Source organism: Artemia sp. Qi Xiang Cuo, chromosome 13 (genome assembly GCF_049724085.1).
Source record: "Artemia sp. Qi Xiang Cuo chromosome 13, ASM4972408v1, whole genome shotgun sequence".
NCBI classification, from domain to species: Eukaryota; Metazoa; Arthropoda; class Branchiopoda; order Anostraca; family Artemiidae; genus Artemia; species Artemia sp. Qi Xiang Cuo.
The window spans coordinates 68,742,601-68,764,676 of record NC_142806.1 but is presented as its reverse complement, the minus strand read 5'-3'; the positions used below and the strand labels follow the sequence as shown (position 1 = coordinate 68,764,676).

Here is a 22,076-nt window from a genome sequence, read left to right as displayed (position 1 = left end):
AGGATGGGGGTTTGTTGCTCTTCAATCACTTTTGACTATAATTTCTAATCAAATGAGCCCTTTTTGTAGTTTCTACGACAAATATTTCTATAAAAACCTTATATGCCCCCAGGGCATAACTTATAACCCCTGCCATTTGGGCTGTGGGGGGCTGTCATCCTCAATGACCTAATTTCCAGAACTTTGAACTACGTTGAAAAAAATGGCTATCTCAATAATTTTGATTGTATGTATTTTGGGAAATGGTGGGCGTGAGAGGGGGGATAGTTGCCCTCCACTTACTTTCGACTATTAAAAAGGGCACTAGCCATTTCAATTTTCAATCAGATGAGGAATTTTTGAAGTTTTTACGACAACACTTTCTATAAAAACCCTATATGCCCCCAGGGCATAACTTGCAACCCTTGCCGTAAGGTCTGTGGGGGAGTTGTCATCCTTAAAGAACTAATTTCCAAAACTTTCAACTACGTTGAACAAAATGGCTATCTGAATATTTTGATTGGATTTGTTTGGGAAAAGGTGATTTTTTGGGAAGAGGGGGTCGGTTGCCCCCCAATCACTTTTGAATATTAAAAAGGGTACTAGCCCTTTGAATTTCCAGTCAAATGAGTCCTTTTTCAAGTTTCTATGACAAAGCTTCCAATAAAAACCTTATGTGCCCCCAGGGCATACTGATAACCCTTGCCCTGAGGGTTCTGAGGGGGTTATTATCCTAAAAGACCTAATTTCCAGAATTTTCTACTACATTGAAAAAATGGCTGTCTCAAAATTTTGATTGGATGTGTCTGGATAAATGGTGGGCGTGAGAGGGGGTTAGTTGTCCTCTAATTACTTTCGAATATTAAAAAGGGCACTAGCCATTTCAGTTTCGAATCGAATGAGCACTTTTTGAAGTTTCTACAACAACGCTTTCTATGAGAACCTTATATACCCCCAGGACACAACCTACAATCCTTGCCCTGAGGGCTCGGGGGGGGGGGGTTGTCATCCTCTAAGACCTAATTTGTAGAAGTTTCAACTACATTGAACAAAATGACTATACCAAAATTTTTGACTGGACGTGTTTGGAGAAAAGCTGGGCATGAGAGGTATGTTGCCCTCCAATCCTTTTCGACTATTAAAAAGAGAACTAGCCCTTTGAATTTCCAGTCGAATGATCCCTTTTTAAAGTTTCTACAAAAACCTTATGCAAAACTTGCAACCCTTGCCCTGAGGTCCGTGGGGGGAGTTTCCTCCTCAAAAACATAATTTCTATCTGGAAATCAAATACGTTGAACAAAATGGCTATCTCAAAGTTTTGATTGTATGTGTTTGGGGAAATGGTGGGTGTGGAAGAGGTGTTAGTTGCCTTCCAATCACTTACGACTATTAAAAAGGGCACTAGCCGTTCCAATTTCCAATCGAATGAGCCCTTTTCGAAGTTTCTACAACTCCTTCAATATGAAGTGCCATGGTCTAAGGAAAAAAATAACTAATATATTGTGCCTACATTACTCTTTACTTAGGCAGCGCGATTGTGCTGCCTATGATTCTAGATGTTCTTATTCTGGGGATTTTTTACACTAAAAAATCCGTCTAAAATTCTACTTATTCACGAAAGGGAATTTACTGATTTCATTAAACTTATTATTTACTTATAGCCCGCTAATATAGAAACCATATAAAGATGGAATAATCATAAGAATAAAAATAGAGCACAAGAGAAAATACAAAATCGACAAAACTTGACTTTATACCATCTTTCCTTATTACTATTCCAAAACACATGAATTTACAGTTTAATATATATTGTTAATCGTTTCTCTAAGACCTGCGTCGTAACTGCAGTTCCATGTAGTCTCAGTCAAAAGTAGCCAAAGTAGGAGTCGTAAGTACTCATAGCCACAATTAGTCGCAGTCACAATCGCAAATAGTCATAGACTCAAGAAGTAACAAGTAGTTGCAGTCACAAGCTGTCATAATCATGAATAGTCACAGTTGCAGTCATAAATGATAGCAGCAACGGTAGGCTAGAAGTATAAGTTGTAGTATTAGTTGTCCTGAATGTCTCAGTCTAATACCTTCAACCGTTCCAAGATACTGCTAATACGCACTTTTGACATTCTGCATGCATATCGTGTGTTTTGATTTAGTTCAACATCCATCCCATCATTGCTTGAAAGTTACCTTAATGCTTTTAGCCGTTTCAGAGATAGTGCATACACGCCCTTTCTTTTTATTTCGATTTATATCAACGTAAATTTTTACTGGAAGTTAAATCTTAATGCCCTCTTTTTTCCAGAGAAATTGTATCTGTGCCATTCTGAAAATCTGGGTGCGCTCACTTAAACACTTGATTTAGTTCAATAGTAGTAGCAGTAATAGTATTAGCATTAGCAAAAGTAATAGCCCTGAGAGTATCAACTTAATACCCTCAGCCGTTCAGAAGATATTGCCAATTGACCCTTTTGACCACCTGCATGCATATAGTGCTTTTTTGTTTAACTTCATTTCAAAATAAAAACTTTCCCTGGAAGTTTTTACTTAATACACTGTTCAGTTCCTGAGATATCAAATCTGTGCTATTTTGAAAACCAGAACTTAAACCCTCTTGATTTAGTTTCATAGTAGTAATAGCAGCAGTAGTAGTTGTAGCCGCAGCCCTAGAAGTTTCAACTCCACTCCATACCCTCAGCCGCTCTCAAAAAAGTAAAAGGCATTGAGTGTCTTTTGACTAGTTTAACATCCGTCCTCGACATTCTCCTGAAGTTTCAATTCAAAACTCCAAGCCGCCCCTGAGATATTACTAATAAGCCCTTTTTAACAACCTGCATGCGCTAGAGTGTCTTAATTTAGGTTTTCTCTCAGCTTTTTCTAAATTTTCATCTCAATGTCTCGGTAGTAGTCGTAATAGTAATAGTAGTAGTAGTAGTAGTAGTAGCAGTATGCACATGAAGCCTTGTGATCTGTATAAAATCCTCCTCAATACCTTGTAAGTTTCACCTTAGTACTCTATGCTGTTCCTGAAAATAATACGCCCTTTAGGCAACCTGCATGTACATCGTATATAATGATTTTGTTCTATTTTTCCCTTAACATTCCCTGAAGTTTTCACCTTAATATCCTTAGCCTTAGTCGTAGTAGCAGTCATATTAGCAGTATTAATCATAGAATACACATAAGTACTGTCTTTTTGTTAGTTGAACATCCCCTGATCGTTCGCTGAATGTTTCAACTTAATACCCTAGTTTGTTCCTGAAACATTCCTGATAAACCCTTTCGGCACACTGAATGCACGTAGTATACATTGATTTAGTTCAGCATTCTTATCAACATTTCCTGAAAGCTTCACCTTAAGAGCCTTAGTCCATTTGTAGATCCAGGAACAAACCAACATGCCTTTCAAATAACAAATCCTATCTGTTAACCATGGGTATTGCATAACCTACAGCTCTTACCCTAAGGGCTGTGGGGGCTATGTCATCCCAAGAGGCATTGTTAAAAGACCTTTCAACTATTTTTAATAAAATGGCTGTGTTAAAATTTTGATCGGCTATCCATGGGAGAAGAACAGAAAATAGGGACTTGGGAAGGCGGCTGGTTGCATTGTTTCCACTTCTCCCGATTTTTCGGGAGATCCACTGAATTTCTAATCCATCTCCCGACAAAAAAAGAAGATGCTGAATCTCCCAAAAATCTCCAGAAAACTTAATCCCTGGAAAGTTTTACTTTGTGGTCATTCTTTCTTTTTTTTTTTTTTACCTGGCCGTCGTCTGTGGTCATTTAGGGATGTTCCCTAACGTCTCAGGCCATTACGGCAGCGTGATTTGAATTTTTTTCGTATGTGTAAGAGCATTGCCCATTATCTATTCCACAGTGGTGCATTGATTTTCTGTTCTTGGTAATTTAAACACCTTCAAGGTTTGTAATTAACTAATTATTTTCGTTTCATAAACTAACCACAGGTGGCGGCCTGCACCAAGGGATTGTAACTAGCACTCTGTGGGTCCAGCTGACTCAGTAGGTTCAAAATAATACATAGTTACTACAATTTTAAAGAAATATGACCAAAATTAGACTTTGTCTGCAGTTCCTCTGTAGAACTGAATGAGTTTGCATCTAATGTTCTAGTACAAGATACAGAGACGAAAATTGCGGCATTTTTGAAAACAATTTGCCATTTTTGCTGATTGACAAGCTAATCCCATTCCTGAAAAATATGCCGCATAAGAATGTGACTGATAAAGTAAGATTAGGTAAGTAGAAAGTCACGAATATAGTCCACCAGTTCAGCCTACTCAAGAAAATAAAGACAGACAGAAGGAATCGTTTGGTAACAATAACTTTGTCTTCCACAATTCAGACGAAACTTGGAATGAAACGAGCCGGAGTTACAGCAGACACACTGACGGTTGACCAGCCCCTCAGAAAGAGATTAAAGGAATAGTAGCCCCTGCCAGCACAGCTGAGTTACTGCATGATCAGAGTGGGCTGCTCACATAAAAAGCCATGTGATAGACACAGATTATGAATTTAATGCAGTATCTGAAAGTTTTGCTATTTTTGTACTTTTTTCAGTTATTGTGAATACTAATGAGCTGTGGCTTTGCGTTTTCTCTTTATCATTTGTGAATAACTCTGGGGATGGTGGTGAAAAAAAAATTATCCGCTCAACTCAGACTCAATGGTCAAAGGCCTGGTGTCCGTAATTCGTCCAGATTTTCTGTCCCCGTCCTTAACTTAGTGGGCTATCTGGAGCCTAAAAGGGTGAGAAAAAGTAATGGGTCGATGAAGAAAAATGTCTTAATTAAACAGCTTTAGAGTCTGAATGAAATATGACTACACTTAGTTTCAAAATTAAATACATTTCAAGCTTCTAGCTGCTTCCTTTGGTCATGTTTGACAAAGATGATCGACGAATTTTCTTTCCGGAATTGCAGCTGGCAATATGCACTCTGAACTTTTAGAATGTGGTGCTTTATTTGCAGATCACTCGAACAACACAAAAAACGTAATACAAAATAAAAAAAAATTACTGAAATTTCTACCGAATCATTAGCTCCACCTCCCGATTTTCTCCCGAATCCTGAGAGCCATATCTCGATTTTCTCCCAAAGATTGTCAAGATTATACAAATTGTTTGAAAACATAAATGGAAATGCTGGTTGCGCTCCAGTATCTTTTGATTCAAACAACTTTCAATTTACCGCTGAATGAGCCCTTTCGATAGTTTTTACGACAATTCCTTTTACGCAAAGTTCCTTGGTGAAAAAAAAAAAATGGATATATAAGGCACAGAGCTCACTTTGCTATCTACTTAGGCAGTGCTGTGGTATTGCCTATGATTATTTGCTTACTACTATCGTAGACTTCATAATTGTATATAAATGTTTTTTTCCTTAAAAAATGAATACCAGTTATAAAAATTTTTCTTTATAACTGGTAAATCTTTTTATAACCTTTCAAACAGTTCGTGGTAATGAACTGTAAGTAAGGAGCGACCCGGGTCAATGGTAACTGCAAATCTAGAAAAAAGGATTTTGATACCAAAAGATACATCAAAAGAATCATATTTTAATGTTGATTTAAAATATATAATTTCCATCAAGTTAAGTCCTACCCATCAAAAGTTACGCGGCTGAAAAAATTTGGCTGAATTTCCAAAAAAGGGGGAAATACCCCCTAAAGGCTATAGAACCTTAATGAAAATCATTCCATCATATTCAGCGTATCAGAGAACCCTACTGTAGAGGTTTCACGCTCCTATCTACAAAAATGTGGAATTATGCATTTTTTGCCAGAACAAAGATCACGGATGCGTGTTTTTTTTTCAGGGGTGATTGCATCGACCCAATGGTCCTAGAATATCGTAGGAGGGCTCATTGGAACAGAAATAAAAATTTCTAGTGCCCTTTTTAAGTGACCAAAAAAATGGAGGGCATCTAGGCCCCCTCCCACGCTCAATTTTTTTCCCAAAGTCACCTGATCAAAATTTTGAGATAGCCATTTTGTTCAGTATTGTCGAAAATATGATAACTATGTCTTTTAGGATGACTTAATCCCCCAAAGTCCCTGGGGGGTGGGCTAAAAGTTGTGAACTTTACCCAATGTTAACATATAGTTTTGGTTATTAGGAAGTATACAGACGTTTTCAGGAGGATTTTTTTCTAGTAGTGGGGGAAGAGGGGGGGGGGTCGGGGGTTATGTGGGAGGATCTTTCCATGAAGGAAGTTTTCAAGGGGGAAGGGACATTGATATGAAGCGGGTGCCGGATTTAACAGCATTATTTAAAATAAGATTAGAAATTAAATAAAAAAAAAAAATTTCAACTTAAAGTAAGGAGCAACATCAAAACTTAAAACAAACAGAAAATATTCCGTATATGATTGGGTTCACCACCTAGTCAATACCTCGCTCTTTAAGCCAAAGATTGTTTAGTACTTTCATAAGAGTTATTTATTCTAATTAACGGTCTTTGTGATTAAGGGGTCATTTTCAAAGAATTGGAACAAAATTCGAACTTTAGCTTAAAGAGAAAGGTATTGACTAGGGTGTGAATCCCCTAATATACGTATTAAAAATATATGAATCTAGAAGTTCGTTACTTAAGTTAATTCGTAAGTTACGTATATTTATTACTAATAAAAACGTTCGTAAATAAAATTTAACAAGTTTCGAGAAAGCCATTTAACCAAATAAAAGTAAAATTAATATGTAAATTTTGTTTTAATTATTCATGTACGGTGAACCCAAATCAAAACCTGCAGTAATTCAAAAGCGTTCAAAGATTAAATAATAAAAAACAAGTTTTTCTAACTCAAAGTAAGGAACGACGTTAAAACTTAAAACGAACAGAAATTATTCCATATATGAAAAGGGGTGTACCCTCCTCAACGTCTCACTCTTTACGCTAAATTTTGACTTTCTCACAACTCTATTTTTAAAACAATAAATCTTTAGCGTAAAGAGCGAGGCGTTGAGGAGGGGACAGCCCCTTTCATATATGGAATAATTTCTGTTCGTTTTAAGTTTTAACATCGTTCCTTCCTTTCAGTTAGGAAAAAATATTTTTTTTTATTTAATTCTATAAAAAACGAATTATCGCTGTGCAAGTTTTTAAATAGCCAGTTCGAACAATAATTTGGTTACTATGAGCATTGGTTCGTTCTATACTAGGCTGCACCGTCTGTTACAACCATGAAATTTAAATGTCACTAAGAAAGAAAGAAAACGCAATCATATCATTTTCTTTGTAGGGCATGCTTGAGCATGAAGCCTGGATAATGAATTTGACGGAGGCCAATATCGGCCCTTCAGAGCCAAAATGGTTTAAGCTTTATGACGGAAGAGAGACTTTTGGTCTAAATTCTTTGTCTGCTCAAGAAATGTCAGATTTGGTGGATCGATTTATTGCTGATGATGAACTATTTCAAACATATTATAGGTAAGTAGATTAGCTAAATATGTTTTGATAGTGGGAACAGTCGCCCCTATTCTGCGAAAAACATGAGAATAATAATTTTAGACACAGAGCTGGTTTCAGTTTTTATTACTTCTACTACTGACAGCGCACATTTGCTGCCTAATTAAATATCAATTAAAAAAAAAAGTATTCCAAAAAACAAGTTTTTCTAAGAAAAGTAAAGAGCTCCATTAAACCAAAAATGAGCCAAAATAGAGTCAAATAATCTACTAAGCGTAAAACTACCACAAATTAGAATTAATAAATAAATGGCATTAAAAAAAAAAAAACAAAAAAAAACAAAAAACAATACAAATGAATGTGCATTGTCAATTTAAAATACTTATGCTCAAATTTATTCTTTAAACTCTTAAAAAAATTTTATTTATTAAAGTTATAAAAGCGAAAGCATTTAAGTTTTTTCAGTAAAGTGCAAATTATGTTCTGGCCTTCAGAAGGCATAGGGGTTGTGACTCCTAATCATGTTCATTTCTGCTCGTTTTGAGTTTGACTCGGTTATTTATTATAATTTCCGTTTTTTTCGTGCTTCATTTATTTATTGATGCTTGTTTGTGGTAATTTTACGCTTGGTAGATTATTTGATTCTATTTTTGCTCATTTTTAGTTTAGTAGAGTTCTTTACTTTTCCTATTTTGTGGAATTTTTTTTAATTAATTTATGTTCGTTTTATATTGACATAATCTTTTCAGGGAAACTGGATTGGAAAGCTGATTGCCCTCCAATCACTTTTAACTCTTTAAAAAGCCACTAGAACTCCTTTAAAATATCAGTGATATTACTGGTTATTGATAGAGCAGGGCTGCCTATGTTATTGTTTATTTGCCCTTTTAATACAGGCATGCATATAGTTTTTTCGCTTAATTGAAACTCTCCCTAAACGTTACCTAAAAGTTTCAACTTTTTGCCCTTATTGTCATTAGTTACAGTAACCGTAGAAGTAGCATTAAAACTATGCATATAATGTCTTCTGGCTAGTTCAAAATCCGCCACAACTTACCCTGAAAAGTCTAATATACTGATGTAAGCCGTTATTGTGATATTGCTTTGTCAACCTTTTGACAATCTACATGATCCTAGCTCGCTGTAATTTAGTTCATCATCTGCCTAAATATTCCTTGAAAGCTTCACCTTAGTGCCCTTAGCATGCGTACTAGCAATAGTTGCAGTAGCATTAGTAGCAGTATGCACATATCGTCTTTGTTTTTTTTCTTTCAACATCCCCTTCAAACCCTGATGTTCCAACTTAATACACAAATAATTTCTTAAGATACGCTCTTTTTACAGTCTAAGTGCACATAGTATCATTTGTTAGTTCGAATTTGCCATCAATATTCTCTCAAATTTTACCTTAGAAGACTTAGGCTTAATAGTGCTAATATCACAGTAGTTGTGGTGGTAGTAGGAGAAGTAGTTGCAGTGTTAGTGTTGCATAAGTAGTAGTAGTAACAGTAGTAGCGGCAGTATTAATAGCGGTAGTATCATGTACATCTTGCCTTTTGATCGGTTAAAAATTCCTGATACGCCCATATTGTCAATCTGTATGCACATAATATGCTTTTATTTAGTTCAATGTTTCCCCTTGACGTTTCCTCAGATGTTTATTTTAATATCCTTAGCCTTAGTAGTACCCGCTACAGAAGAAGTAGTTTTAGTGATAGTAGTGGTAGTAGTAGTTGTGGTAGCAGTAGAAACAGCGGTAGTTGTAGTAGTAGTAGCGTGCAAATATTACCTTTTTGGTCAATTGTTTATCTCCCTGATCATTTCCCAATAGTCCCAAATTATTATATTCAGTAATTCCTGAGTTACGCCCTTTTGAAAGGTCATACACACATAACACGTTTTGAGTTAGTTCAACATTCCTTGAAAAGCTAACCTTAATACCTTTGTATTATGGGAAAGTAGTAGTCAAATATGCATCCCTTTTCTCAATAACATATACTATATGTAAACACTGCATAAATTGCCTAACTTGCAGCCCTTGCCCTGAGGCCTTGGGGCTGAGGGATTGACATCCTAAAGCACATAACTACTAAGCCTTTCAACAGTGCTGGAAAAATAGATGTCTCAAAACTTTGTTGGGATGTTTGTCTTTGGGAAATGATGGTTGTGGGGTAGGGGGTTGGGTGCTTTCAAAACACTTTTTACTCTTAAAAAGGCCACTATAACTTCCAACTTCAAATCAAATTAGCCCCATCTGAAGTTTATACGGCCAACCATTTCATAAATATCATGTATACCCCCAGGTTATAACTTACAGTTCTTATCCCAGGGCTCTGGGGGTTTTGTCAACCCTGGAGGCATTGTTATACGTTCTTTAAACTATTTTGTTTTAGAATGGATATCTCACAATTTCAATCAGATACGTTTCATGAAAGGGGGGTAGGTAGGGGGGGGGGGTGCTAGTTAACCGCTATCAATTTTGACTCTTAAGGAGGAGCTAGAACTTCTAGTTTTCAATCAAATGAGCCACCTCCAAAGTTATACAACCATTTTTTCCATAAGAACCTTAGATAGCCCCGAGGCATAACCTACAACCCTTTCCCCCCGGCTCTGGTGGTTTGTAACTGCCCTCTGATCTCTTTGACTTTTAAAAATAGCACTAAAACTTCTGATTACCTTTCCAATGAGACCCCTCTGAAGTACATACGACCACCCTTTCAATAAAAATCGTATATGCCCCCAGGGCATAACTTACAAACCTTGCCCTGAGGGCTGTGGGGTGGTTGCCATCCTCAAAGACATAATGTCCATACCCCTCAACTACGCTGAACAAAATTGCTGTTTCAAAATTTTGACTTGATGTTTTGGGGAAAATGATGGGCGTAGAAGGGGAGGCTGGTTACTCTCTAAACACTTTTGACTCTTAAAAAGGGCACTATAACTTCCAATTTCAAACCGAACGAGCCCCAACTGAAGTTTATAAAAACAGTCATTCCACTAAAACCTTATATACTACCAGGGCATAACTTACAACCCTTGCCTCAGGGCTCTGGGGAGTTGTGTCAATCCTGTAAGCATTGTTATATGTTCTTTGGACTATTTTGAACAGAATGGCTATCTCACAAATCGGATCCATTTAGTGAAAAGAACTGTAGTCAGGGGGGGGGCTATTTGCCCTCCATAGCTTTTGATACTTAAAAGGGAACTATAACTTCCAATTTTCAACCAAATGAGACTCCTGCAAAGTTTATACAGCGACCCCTTCCATAAAAACCATAAATACCCCCAGGGTATAACTTAAAACCCTTGCTCCCAGACTCTGAGGGCTTGTTTCAGCCCCAAAAGCCTTGTTATATGATCTTTAGACTATTTTGAATAAAACTGCTATCTTGGAATTTCAATTAGATACATTTAGGGACATTAAGACGTGTGGGGGGAGGGTAGCTGCCCTCCAATCACTTTGAATCCTAAAAAGAGCACTAGAACTTCTGATTACAAATCGAATGAGCCCCTGTTGGGGTTCCACCCCTTGTTTCTTTTCTTTTCAGATAAATGACTTATTTTCATTTCTGTAATTTGTGTTGCCTATAAGATAATTTTAAATCGTAAGTTAAACTCGTCGGCAAGGCAACCATTTTGCAAGAGAAAATAAATTGACTGGATTGTAAATCATTATGATTCGTCACATGGGCTTGCTGAAATTCAAGTCATTGATTCTGAAAATATGTGTAGGGCAAATTCAATTGAGGAACTCGATACATTTTAATGGCCCACGTCACACTGAGCCACACCCCAAGGGTCAAGATTCTTTTAGTGTTCAAATATTATTTTTTAGTCCGTATTGAGAGTCGACTTTGAGGCTCCGTGTGGGGATTTATATATGTGTGTTTGTGTACCCTTTTGGGAGATTACAAGTAAGCTATTTTCTACAACTGTATAGACTATTTTTTCCAGAAACCCAGAAAGGGTAGCAAAAGAGTTGCTAGACATACCCTCATTGATTATATGGACAGGGGGTCCGTTTAAAATCAAAGTAGATGGCCAGAAATATTAGTGGTAACCCAGGTTTGGTATATTTGGCTTAGAGTTTGGCCACCTGACCTTTCGATCACGTTATCATACCCTGGAGCAGGGTATATCGTAAATTGGGTATTAACATACTCTATGTTTACAGAAGAATAGGGATAAGCGTGGAAATTCCATTACAATATTTGGTGCCAGCGAGCCCCCCCCCCGTCCGGTAAGTGGTGTAGCACCATTTTTGCACCAATAAGTGGTACCAGTCGTACCATACCACTAGAACACTGATGGCAGCAACAAAGTTTCTATCGGTAAAACTGACAGTAAAAGAATTCCGCATTTTCGAAGATATTGGTGAAAGTTAGCCTATAGTATAGGCTATAGGCTGTAAAAATCTGCACGGAAAAACAGATTTGAAAGATTGCGAATTTAAAATTTGATAAGCCTGGCTCCTACCTAGGAACGACGCATTGTAGGAGGAAGGGTATAACCCCCTTTCATCACCTCCTTTCATCAGGGTTCGGACTGAGCATAAACGCCCAAATATAGAAATTAGAGAAAATTAAAAAAATCGACCGTTTTTTTTGCGGGAATAGTCAGACAACTGTGAGATTTTAAGAATAAAAAAGAAAGAACGTGAAATTAATTGAGTTTTGAGTTTACAGTGGGGGAATCTCTCCGTATTAGAAAGTATTACAGACTTTAAGAACGGATAAGAGAAAGCGAAAGTCGGGTTATTATTTAAGTGAATTGGCAAATTTGAATATAATCTTCAGTATCGAAGGTTATAAGATTATTGAAGACGGCAAATTAGGAATATTTGTCAAGTTTTCTGCGTACATTGGATAAGGAAGGTGAGAGGCACCTGTCCCATTGAGTAATCGGCCTAAGAGGAGATTACATCGAAAGTACCAGTTTCCGGGGTGGATACGTGATTTGTTTTGCAGGGAAGTTCCCCTGTTTGAGTTTTAGTCCAGCTAATTCACTAGTGGAATATTCACGCGGTTTTTCTTTTTACTTTCTCGTCCAACCCCTGTTAAATCATTTTTCGGAGATATATTTCACTCGCGTAAAATTGCTTGCTTTGAAAGAAGTCACTATTCTCTAATGAAGTCGAGATATTCCGGTTATTTGAAAAACTGTTGAACATCATTACGCGGCGCTAATAATTCACACAGTAATTGCGTACCATAATTTTTGCATGTGGCAATTTTTGAACTTGCCACGATTGACTAATTAATTAAGAGGTAGTAGAATCGGGAAGGAGTACACCGGTAAAATGAGGGGGTACGAAATAAACAAGGAAGATATAATATATGAAAAAACAAGACGAACTCACCTCTCAGATGCTGTGCAAAATGAAGGGGAGTTGCGGGTAAAAGATAACACAGATACGAAACGAAGAAGTATGGACTGTAAGATACCGGCTTATTTTATGGAATAAAAGTTCGGGGACAGGCCCTCACTTAAACATATTTAATAATGACAAATTTTACGTATGAATGAGTCTATCTGTCAGAAAGATAGCGATATCGAAATTTTGGAATAATTAGCGAGACCATATAACGCGGCATTTCAGATGGAGGGGCAGCTTTTGAAAAATCCAATGAGGCCATTGCAGAAAGAATACAAAGTTATGAGGAGGTTGTTGAAAGAGCTGAAGGACGTCGGTCATTCTTTCTTCAAGAAATGCATTTTCTAAAGAAAAAAAAAGTTAGACAGAGAATTTGTCCGTAAACCTGAAGAACGTATTCGGAATATAGAAATTGAATTAAATTTGACTTACAACTCTACTCGGGAGGAATATATTGCTCGCGAAGGGTAAACAAAAGGGTTAAAAAAATACAATTGAATATTATTGGAAATTATCTTTTACTAAATGAAAAAACTATAGAACACGAAAAGCATGCACCTCTACTTTACATAAAATAGTAGAATATAAAATAGAGGAGGAAATACAAGAACGTATAGAGGATGAAAAAAAACCAGAGAGCAAAAAGAAGAGGAAGATAGAAAAGAAAAAGAGAAAGATAGAAAAGAAAGAGAGAAAGAAACGAAACAAGAGCAAAGAAATATTAAAAGGAATTACAATAAAGAAGTGCAGGCAAAGGAAGTGGACTCTGGAGTCCAATTCAGATTTAGTGATGATTTAATGTGCGTGATTGGAAAATTTTAGAAAAGTAGAGATGAAAAGAGAAATGCAAAAAAGAGACAAAATTTGCATATTCAGCCTGCAGTGGCGAAAAATAAAAAATTAGATGGGCTGTGCCTAGCTAACATAAATAATAGGGGGGGGGGGACAAAGAGGTCCAAGACCCACTGGGAAAATTAGAAAATTACAATAAGACGAAAAAGCTTAGGAGGGAGGAGAAGACCCATGACATATTAAGAAAAACTACAGATAATCATGAGATCGAATCGACTTGTCGACAAAGGGCTGGGGAAAAGTTGGGAGATGTTGATTGTCGGGTTGGATTGGATAAACTTGGGAAGGAATCTGAGATTAATTCCAAATTTAACGTATATTCGGTCTCTTTCACGGGGGAGGAGCCCCTCTGGGGATCAATTAATTATGAGTGATTCTCTCAGTGGACAACTGGTTGACCAGTTGTGACCCTGTTACCGAGATTGTGCCTCTCTGATGTGGAGTCCTTGGGGGATACTTTCTCCCAGTCACTTCATATTTCACCCAAACCCTTGTCCAGTAACTCTATTCATAGTACCTACTTTTCATGGCTATCGACAATTATTTCCGGCAAACCTTATTCGGTATCTAAATTTCATCTTCAGTGTATCAACGCCTATTCTTCATCTGATTATCCCAGGGGAGGGAACCCAGAGCCAACTGATGAATGATTATCTCAAACTTTTAGCTGATTTCCCTGTACCCCTATCGTTTTCACTGGCCTGTGTATTTTCGGCCTTGGATTATTTCAAACCTGCCAAGGGGCAATTTACATTTTAAGTGAGATGTGCTGTTGTTTCCACTGACGGAAATTAAGAGGCTAGTGCGGCCACTTTTTCATGATGGCTGGCATCATCGAATGTGCTAGAAACTGATTCGCTGCTCTTCTCAAATGTATGTTCGTGAGAGCGAGAAAAGTTGTATTTTTGATGGTGCTGAGCGCGATTACTTTCTGAGAATCTTGGGGACTTCATTTTCAAAACCTGATTCGGATGCCATACGATAGACACCATGGTGGTTCTACAGTAGAGATGTGCAGGTGACGACATATCCAGAGCCAAGCGAAGGAAGCACAGGCAATGGTGGAAGAAAGAAGACATATTATTTTGCAAAGTTGAAGTTCAGTGCTATGTTTGTGAGGGTGAAGCAGCGTGGCTTATGGGTGGTCATTTATCTTACGGGGGAAGGTGTTGGGGTTCCACCCCCACAGCCTTCAGAGAAATGGTTATAAATTATGCCCTGGGGCATATAAGGTTTATATAGAAAGGGTGATCAATTAAACTTCAGAGAGGGCTATTGTAGTGGTAAGCTACGGGTGTCACCACTTATTGGTGCAAAAATGGTGCTACACCACTTACTGGAGGGGAGCCCTCGCTGGCGCTAAATATTGTAATTGATTGCCCGCGCTTACCACTACTTTTCTGTAAGTATAGAGTATATTAATACCAAATTTACGATATACCCTGCTCCAGCGTATGAAAACGTGATCGAACGGTCAGACTATTTTTTTTCCAGGAACCCAGACAGGGTAGGAAAAGAGTTGCACGAAATACCGTGATCTATTATATCGACAGGGACTCCTTTGACCCTCCAAGGAGATAGCTAGAAATATTAGTGGTAACCCAGGTTTGGCATATTTGGCCTAGAGTTTGGCCGTCTGACCGTTCGATCACGTTTTCATACGCTGGAGCAGGGTATATCGTAAATTTGGTATTAATATACTCTATACTTACAGAAAAGTAGTGGTAAGCGCGGGCAATCAATTACAATATTTAGCGCCAGCGAGGGCTCCCCTCCAGTAAGTGGTGTAGCACCATTTCTGCGCCAATAAGTGGTGACACCCGTAGCTTACCACTACAATAGCCCTCTCTGAAGTTTAATTGATCACCCTTTCTATATAAACCTTATATGCCCCAGGGCATAATTTATAACCATTTCTCTGAAGGCTGTGGGGGAGTTGTAATCCTCGAAGACATAATTTCCGGACCTTTCAATTACGTTGAACAAAATAGTAATCTCAAAAGTTTGATTGGATGTGCTGGATGTGTTCTCTTGTTACTTTTGACTATTAAAAAGGGCACTAACACTTTAAATTTCCAATTAAATGAGCCCTTTTTGAAGTTTCTACAACTCCTTCGATACAAAGTGCCCTAGTCTAAAACCAAAAAATAATAAAAAATAAAAATAATAATACATTGTGCCAACATTGTTCTTTACTTAGGAAGGGCTATTGCGCTTCTTATGATACCTAGGAATTTATTAAAATAGTTTTTGTAGAATATTACTGGAAAAAACATTGTATGTGGTTTCCCATCTTCAAAATAAAACAAATTTCTTGTTTTTTAAAAAATGGCTAGGAAGCAACTCTGTCTAACCCTTAATTCTGCCTCGATCTTGCAAATGGTGGACAAAGTAATTGGTACAAACTATTCTTTCAATCTCCTTGAGAAATGAGGGATGACTGGAATGCATTTGTGCCTCGCTTGCACTTCTGGAACTAAGAAGTGAACATCAATATCATACTTCTTCAACTCAGATTTGCTCCTAAATAATTTTTTATACCGAAGAAAAACGCAAAAATAGATAATATCCAGTTGTTCTGGTAATTAAGTTTTTCTCTTTTTTTCAAACTTTTCTTACTTATGTTGCCCATCTAAGTGCCGCATTTCAGATTTTCAGTCAAGTAGAAATTTCACCACGAGGCCAAGAAAAATGGATATAAACCTGGGATAGAAGCTTGCTAGTTGCGGGACCAAAAGATATCCAAACTAAGGACACCAACATGGTGTTTCTGTTACTCTCTGTAATACAGTAAATAGAATAATAAATTTTATTTTATCCCCCTCTATTTAAGGTAGAGCAGTAAACAACACTTTGTGGCCAAAATAAACGTTCAAATCTTATCGTTTTGCATTTATATTTTTGGAAAGAAGCAGTGAGATACATTAAGGGAGGTTACAATCCAAAAAGTTTGGGATAGGGGAAGGAGTCATTCTACGGATTCGTTGGTCATTTTCACCCTCTATTTTTTCTATCAATAATTAGCATAACGTCTGTTTCGAAAAAAAAAACTTGAGACCACAGTTCAGCCCAAACAATCGTGTAACCTGAAGAAGATTACCCTCTTAGTTCAGTTTTTCGTAAGAAGTATGTACAACTAGTTGATGATTTAATGGAGAAATCTGTAATACAAGAGGAATAAAGCGATAATATAATTTATATACAAACAGAACTCAAAAGTGAGAAATTGATAGTTTCAATTAAAATATATGGATTAAATACAATTTGAAGAAAATTCAACTGCAAAATTGTAGGTAAAAATTCAAACGTATTCGTTTGGTAATCTCAAAGCACATCATGAAAAAAACAGCCATCGTACATCTCTGTACATGAGCGTGTCGAGACCAGTTTCACTTCTCTAAACTTCTTTTTACCATGGCCAAAGTTACTGTCAGGATCCAGCCAACTAAATTATAACATTACAGGCTTCAACGAGCTAAAGAAGGCCTGAGTAATTTATCAAGGGCAGAATTGGTTTCTGAAAACGAATATAAGCGGGTGCAACGAAATTTTGTTGTGCCAATATCACCTAATTTACATAATCGATTACGTCATCAGCTATATTTTCTGTTTTTCGACCTAGATGACAGGTCGGAACTTAGAATGTGAAAAAGAACAAGGTATCAAGAGAGAAAATGAAAAATGATGAGCAAAATCAGATCTAGCTTCCTAACTGCACATTATTAAAACATACCTTAGTGGTGACACCAGAAACAAACTTTCCTGTACTGGCATTAGATTTAGGTTCAGAGGGGTAGGAACAGAGCAATTGGGGCTGCACAGAAAGGTGACAACGCCTTTGTAACTCCCTTCCTTTAGTGACACAGATATTGAATCTTAGCGTCGTCAGAAGTACGTTCAAATAAAAAAAATGGCTGCAGGAATACAGTTTTTGAAAAAAAAGGAAAGAAAATAAATCTAAAGAAAATGATCTCAAATTACGCATAGTTTACACTTTTTCCGGTGAATTATTACACTTTCCAGCACAAGCAGACAAAACATAACAAAATCGGGGAAGGCATTTACAATTCTTGGTGCACTTTTTGCTACACTAACAAAAGAGTTTTGAATATCCCGACGGAAGCGAGGAAGCAATCTAAACAACAGCAACAACATCCTGTCCAGAAAATTGCCATCCATAACTCAAAGGGCTTGGCAGACATGTTCTTGCAATCAATGAGGCATTCCATATTGCAAGCTGATAGTAAAACCGCTTACAATGTTCCACAAACGCCCCCTCTGTAGGAGGCGACGCCTTTAGCTCTTTCTTACAAGGGTACAAGTGTACTCCTAAATCACCGAGGGTAAACTGATTAGGATCTCTTCCATAAGCACCGATTATCAGCTTTCTTGCAAAATTTGGGTAGCAGAACATACGCCTTCCGTGAAGGTATCATCTCTCAGCTTCTGTATTGCACACTGAATTTCCATGTACAGACCGCTCTTCTTGGCGGACGCTAAGAATGTTCGTTTCCCTTTGGAGAAAAAATAACTCGTTATGTCACACCCCGAATGCAGTGAATGAACGCCAGGGGGTTTAACATTTTCGTCTCCGTTCTCTGGAACAAAGAATCAATGGGAACATAATCATTTGGAAACTTCACGATGAGTTAAAGCACAATATTATTTCCAGGAATTATGTTAAGGAGACGAGGGATTTGGTCTAGTAGTATCATAACTACATCAGTATCATTAGCACGAATAGTCACCCTTTCAAAGCCGTTTCTGAAGCAAAAGGCAACCTGTAGAGTCATTTTGCCGTCCACTTCCTCATGTTTGCTACACAGAAATCCCTCGAAACTGAGCGAATCAACATCATGACTTAAACATATAGCTCTAATCCTGTCTTCAAATCCTCCAGACAGCCATATGCACAATGTGTCGGCAGTACTTAAGCTGCATATATTGTCAAATCTATTTGCTTCCCATGTTTAATAAATTGCTTTCGTCAAATTTGCTTTGCTCTTTGTATTTGCAACAATCTTTGTCCAGTTTCCAATTTTTTAGCTAGTCAAGACTGAGTGGACTGTCAAGCAGCGGCCACGTAACTGGTGAAACCCACTGCAGCCCTTCTGAGATATACTGCAACAATTTGAATCAGTGTGACCAAAGAATCTGTAATACCTGTCACCCAAGATATGAATTTCACTTGCTGTTTCAGGTATCCCTTTCAAAACGGCTTTAAGCAACTAAATGGCATAGATTTCGACGGTTTAATTTTCAGCTGGTGGCTTTTGGTGAACCAGAGGCATGAAGTCGATAATAAAAGCTTCACGCCCATACAAGCAACGTTCCTCATTGAAGTTCGAGTTTTCAGGCCGTTCAGGAAAGCCACTGGCCTCTTTCAGAAAATCTAGAACGGTAGACTTAACACCACTTCGAAGCACAAACTTAGAATACCTGAGCTCAAAAACTAAAGGAGCACATGAAACGAGTTCAAAGCTCAGAATATTTTTAAGCTGTTTCAGTCCACTGTTAATACTGGAATCTATCCCACACAGGATTCTCTTCACTCTCATAAGCTCAGAAAATACTGCGCTTTGCCCAACGGCATTCGTTTTTTATCCTCATTCTCTTGAAGCAACATCCGCTGGGGTTTCTTTAACTTTTGAAAAGGTTTTTTCATCCCCTTTGACATACGTGGCTACAGCTTCAAGTCCTCGTTCCTCAACTGACAGTAAGGAGCTCGCAACCGATTGACCGGCCTGTTCAATGGTTATCACATTCATAAAGATTTCTTCAGTTGTAGTGACAGACCCCGGAAAATCATCATTTGCTTTTCGATAAATTTCAAGCTATCTCCGTGCTGCGGAGAATAAAACTCTGAAGTTTCATTCATACTAATAAGGTCATACAAAGCAGATGATACTGAGGCAACAAAAGATAGGGTATTAAACTATTTTGCGAATGCTAGTAGACTTGTTGTAACACTAACCAGACCAGAATCTCTTTCCGAATCAGGATTTTGGGTGGATTCAAGTGTATGATCCTTCGGCACAAGGTTAAAAGAGCCTGGTCGCTTTTTCACATTGAATATAATCTTCGATTAGCAACTAAGTGATAACATTGACGTTCGTGCAATGAGATTGCATTGCTAGGTAGCACTCTCGTAAAATATCTGCTAGGTGCATAAATGTAACGCAAAGAGGGTGTCCGACCGTGGAAAGATCCGGGTCACATCGGGGGAGTTAGGGTGGGGGAGGGGAGAGAACTTGCAAAATACTTAGTATTGCACTGAGTATAGCTTTTTCACACTAATGTCCACTAGTTGGAGAACTCGTAAATTCTTAATGCTTGCAAGTGTAAATTAAGGCAAGGTAAATGTGAAAAGTAGAGTGGAGACCGAATACCTCCCCCCCCCCTCTACTCTTTAAATCCATCATTACCGGAATCGGATCTGAAATTGTTCTAATGGAGAAATATTCTACCCAACAAATGCTCAAAAAAGCTCCCAATAAAAAAAATATATCCAATCTTTGTTTTATATTATTTCTGCAGATACGCCCTTTTTGCCATTGGCACAAGGAAATTTGAATGCACCACCAGCTATTCCTTTTCTGTGCTTTTTTGTGCCCTAGATTCCATATTGAAACCTTCTTTAGCTTGTTGAAGCCTGGTAACTATTTTCTAGTGATCTTTCTTTATCGTGGGTCCTTGACTATTAATGAAAAATGCTGTCACAATCTAGCATTGAACCGACCGAAGAGTCAGGAATATCATCTTAGCTGTATAAATTTCACAAAATAGGGTTTCAAAGGTAGTGCGATCAATGGCTTTATAGCTTTCGACATCAGTCCTTACCAATATTATTTGAAAAAAAAACTACATTTTCTAAAGAGTTAAAGAGGCTGAGTCACAAGTTCAAACCTTAAAAAATACAGGGATTAGGAGGTACAGTTGGGAGGCTGTTGCCCAAACCCCCCGCTCTTGTAGCCTCTTTTTTCAACATTTTTATTTTGGGGGTCTGCCGCCCCCCTCAACTCCCGCTTTTTCCCTTGCAAAAAAATGCTTTGCAACACGAACGAAGTCTGCTTGAATTTTTTACCGTAAGAACATCCTATTGCATCTCTTTGACTAGAAACAGTACTGAGCCTGTTTGCTGTACGCTTTTGTAGAGTTTATTACTTATTATTGCTTGACTAACTGTTAGCTGATCGTGTCTGGAGTTAAAGTAGGGGGGCTGCCGCCCCCCCCAAACCCTCCGCTTTTGAAAATTCTCTTGTTAAGGCTTTTAGTTCCTGAATACTCAAATCAAATGCACTGTAAGATTTTCTTTTTTCAACTTTTCTTCGAGCATGCGGGTATACGACATGTTATCGAAGCAGTGGAGACTTACCTGTAAGCTGAAGGCCGACTGTGATATTCTTCTGGAGACGCCTGTTGAGCCGAAAGATTTAATAGATTGGAATTAAAAAAAGAAACTGAGTTTATTTTTTAAACTTTAATTTTAAAAGATACTACTTTAAATTCAATATATAAAAAAATTACTCTGACAGGGAATTGAACCCGGGTCTTCCGCATGACAGACAGGAATAGTGGCCACTGTACCATCAGAGACTATTGTTAAATTATTTTTAGTCTCTGCAATCTATTTTCGACGCAAACAAACACAAAGTAAGATTTTCGTTTTTCGACAAAAAAAAACTTCTGGGAAAGAGCTGGAATTTTTGGAAGCTTGCAGTCGGTCTTGTCAGGTTAAGAGGACTATTCTGATCTAATTTAATAATGAAATACTATACTTTTAGGAATTTCAAAAATTAACATGGGCGCTTATAGGAAAACGAGGTTTTCGTAAATGTAAATTCGGGGGATAATTTTTTCGGTCTGAAAATATCAAAAGGCCCTAACAGGTCAAATTTCACTTCGAATGAGTCCTCATTCACCCGGATCCGTTGCCAACTGTGGCCTGTAGGAGTGTCAGATAAAAAGAAATAACTTGATGAACATTAATTGGCTATATTTGGTTTTTGGAAAACAGAGAAGGAGTGCTCGGATTGAGCTGAAATTTTGAGGACAAGCTCCCAGGCCCTAGGAAAGCTTATCCTCTAAATTTCAGCCTGCTCGGACAACGTTAAAGGAGGGCTGTGATGGGAGGGTCGAAACTTCCGGCCCACTTTCCCCCATGCAGATAAAGTCGGCGGGGGGGGGTGAAATTTTGTATGTTTCTTAGTTTGAGCATAGGCTACAAAATGCAATCACTGCCGTCTCTCTGCGACCGCTAGGACCGGAAATCGCTTAACATTGTGGTTGGTCGCCTCTTTAAAGAGGCACAAGTGTGCCTCCTTGATCTCTAGTATGAGTTCCACGATATATAGGTCCTTTCCCAGAAATATTTTTGTGTCTTTGGAAAGGCTTTCATAGCTCACGTCTATTTTGCTCAGTAGACTTCTGTACTCTGGCTCCAGAAAA

General features: G+C 37.8%; 1 protein-coding gene across 1 annotated transcript in view; it reads left to right on the top strand.

Annotated features, from left to right (window-relative positions):
• The window catches only part of LOC148945588 (sphingomyelin phosphodiesterase-like), a 262,982-nt gene that overhangs the window by 232,239 nt on the left and 8,667 nt on the right, over positions 1 to 22,076 (top strand). The window contains exon 11 of the mRNA XM_089098860.1: positions 7,236 to 7,423. Within this exon, the coding sequence (XP_088954986.1) occupies positions 7,236 to 7,423 (188 nt within the window). The remainder of the gene's footprint in view (positions 1 to 7,235; positions 7,424 to 22,076) is intronic.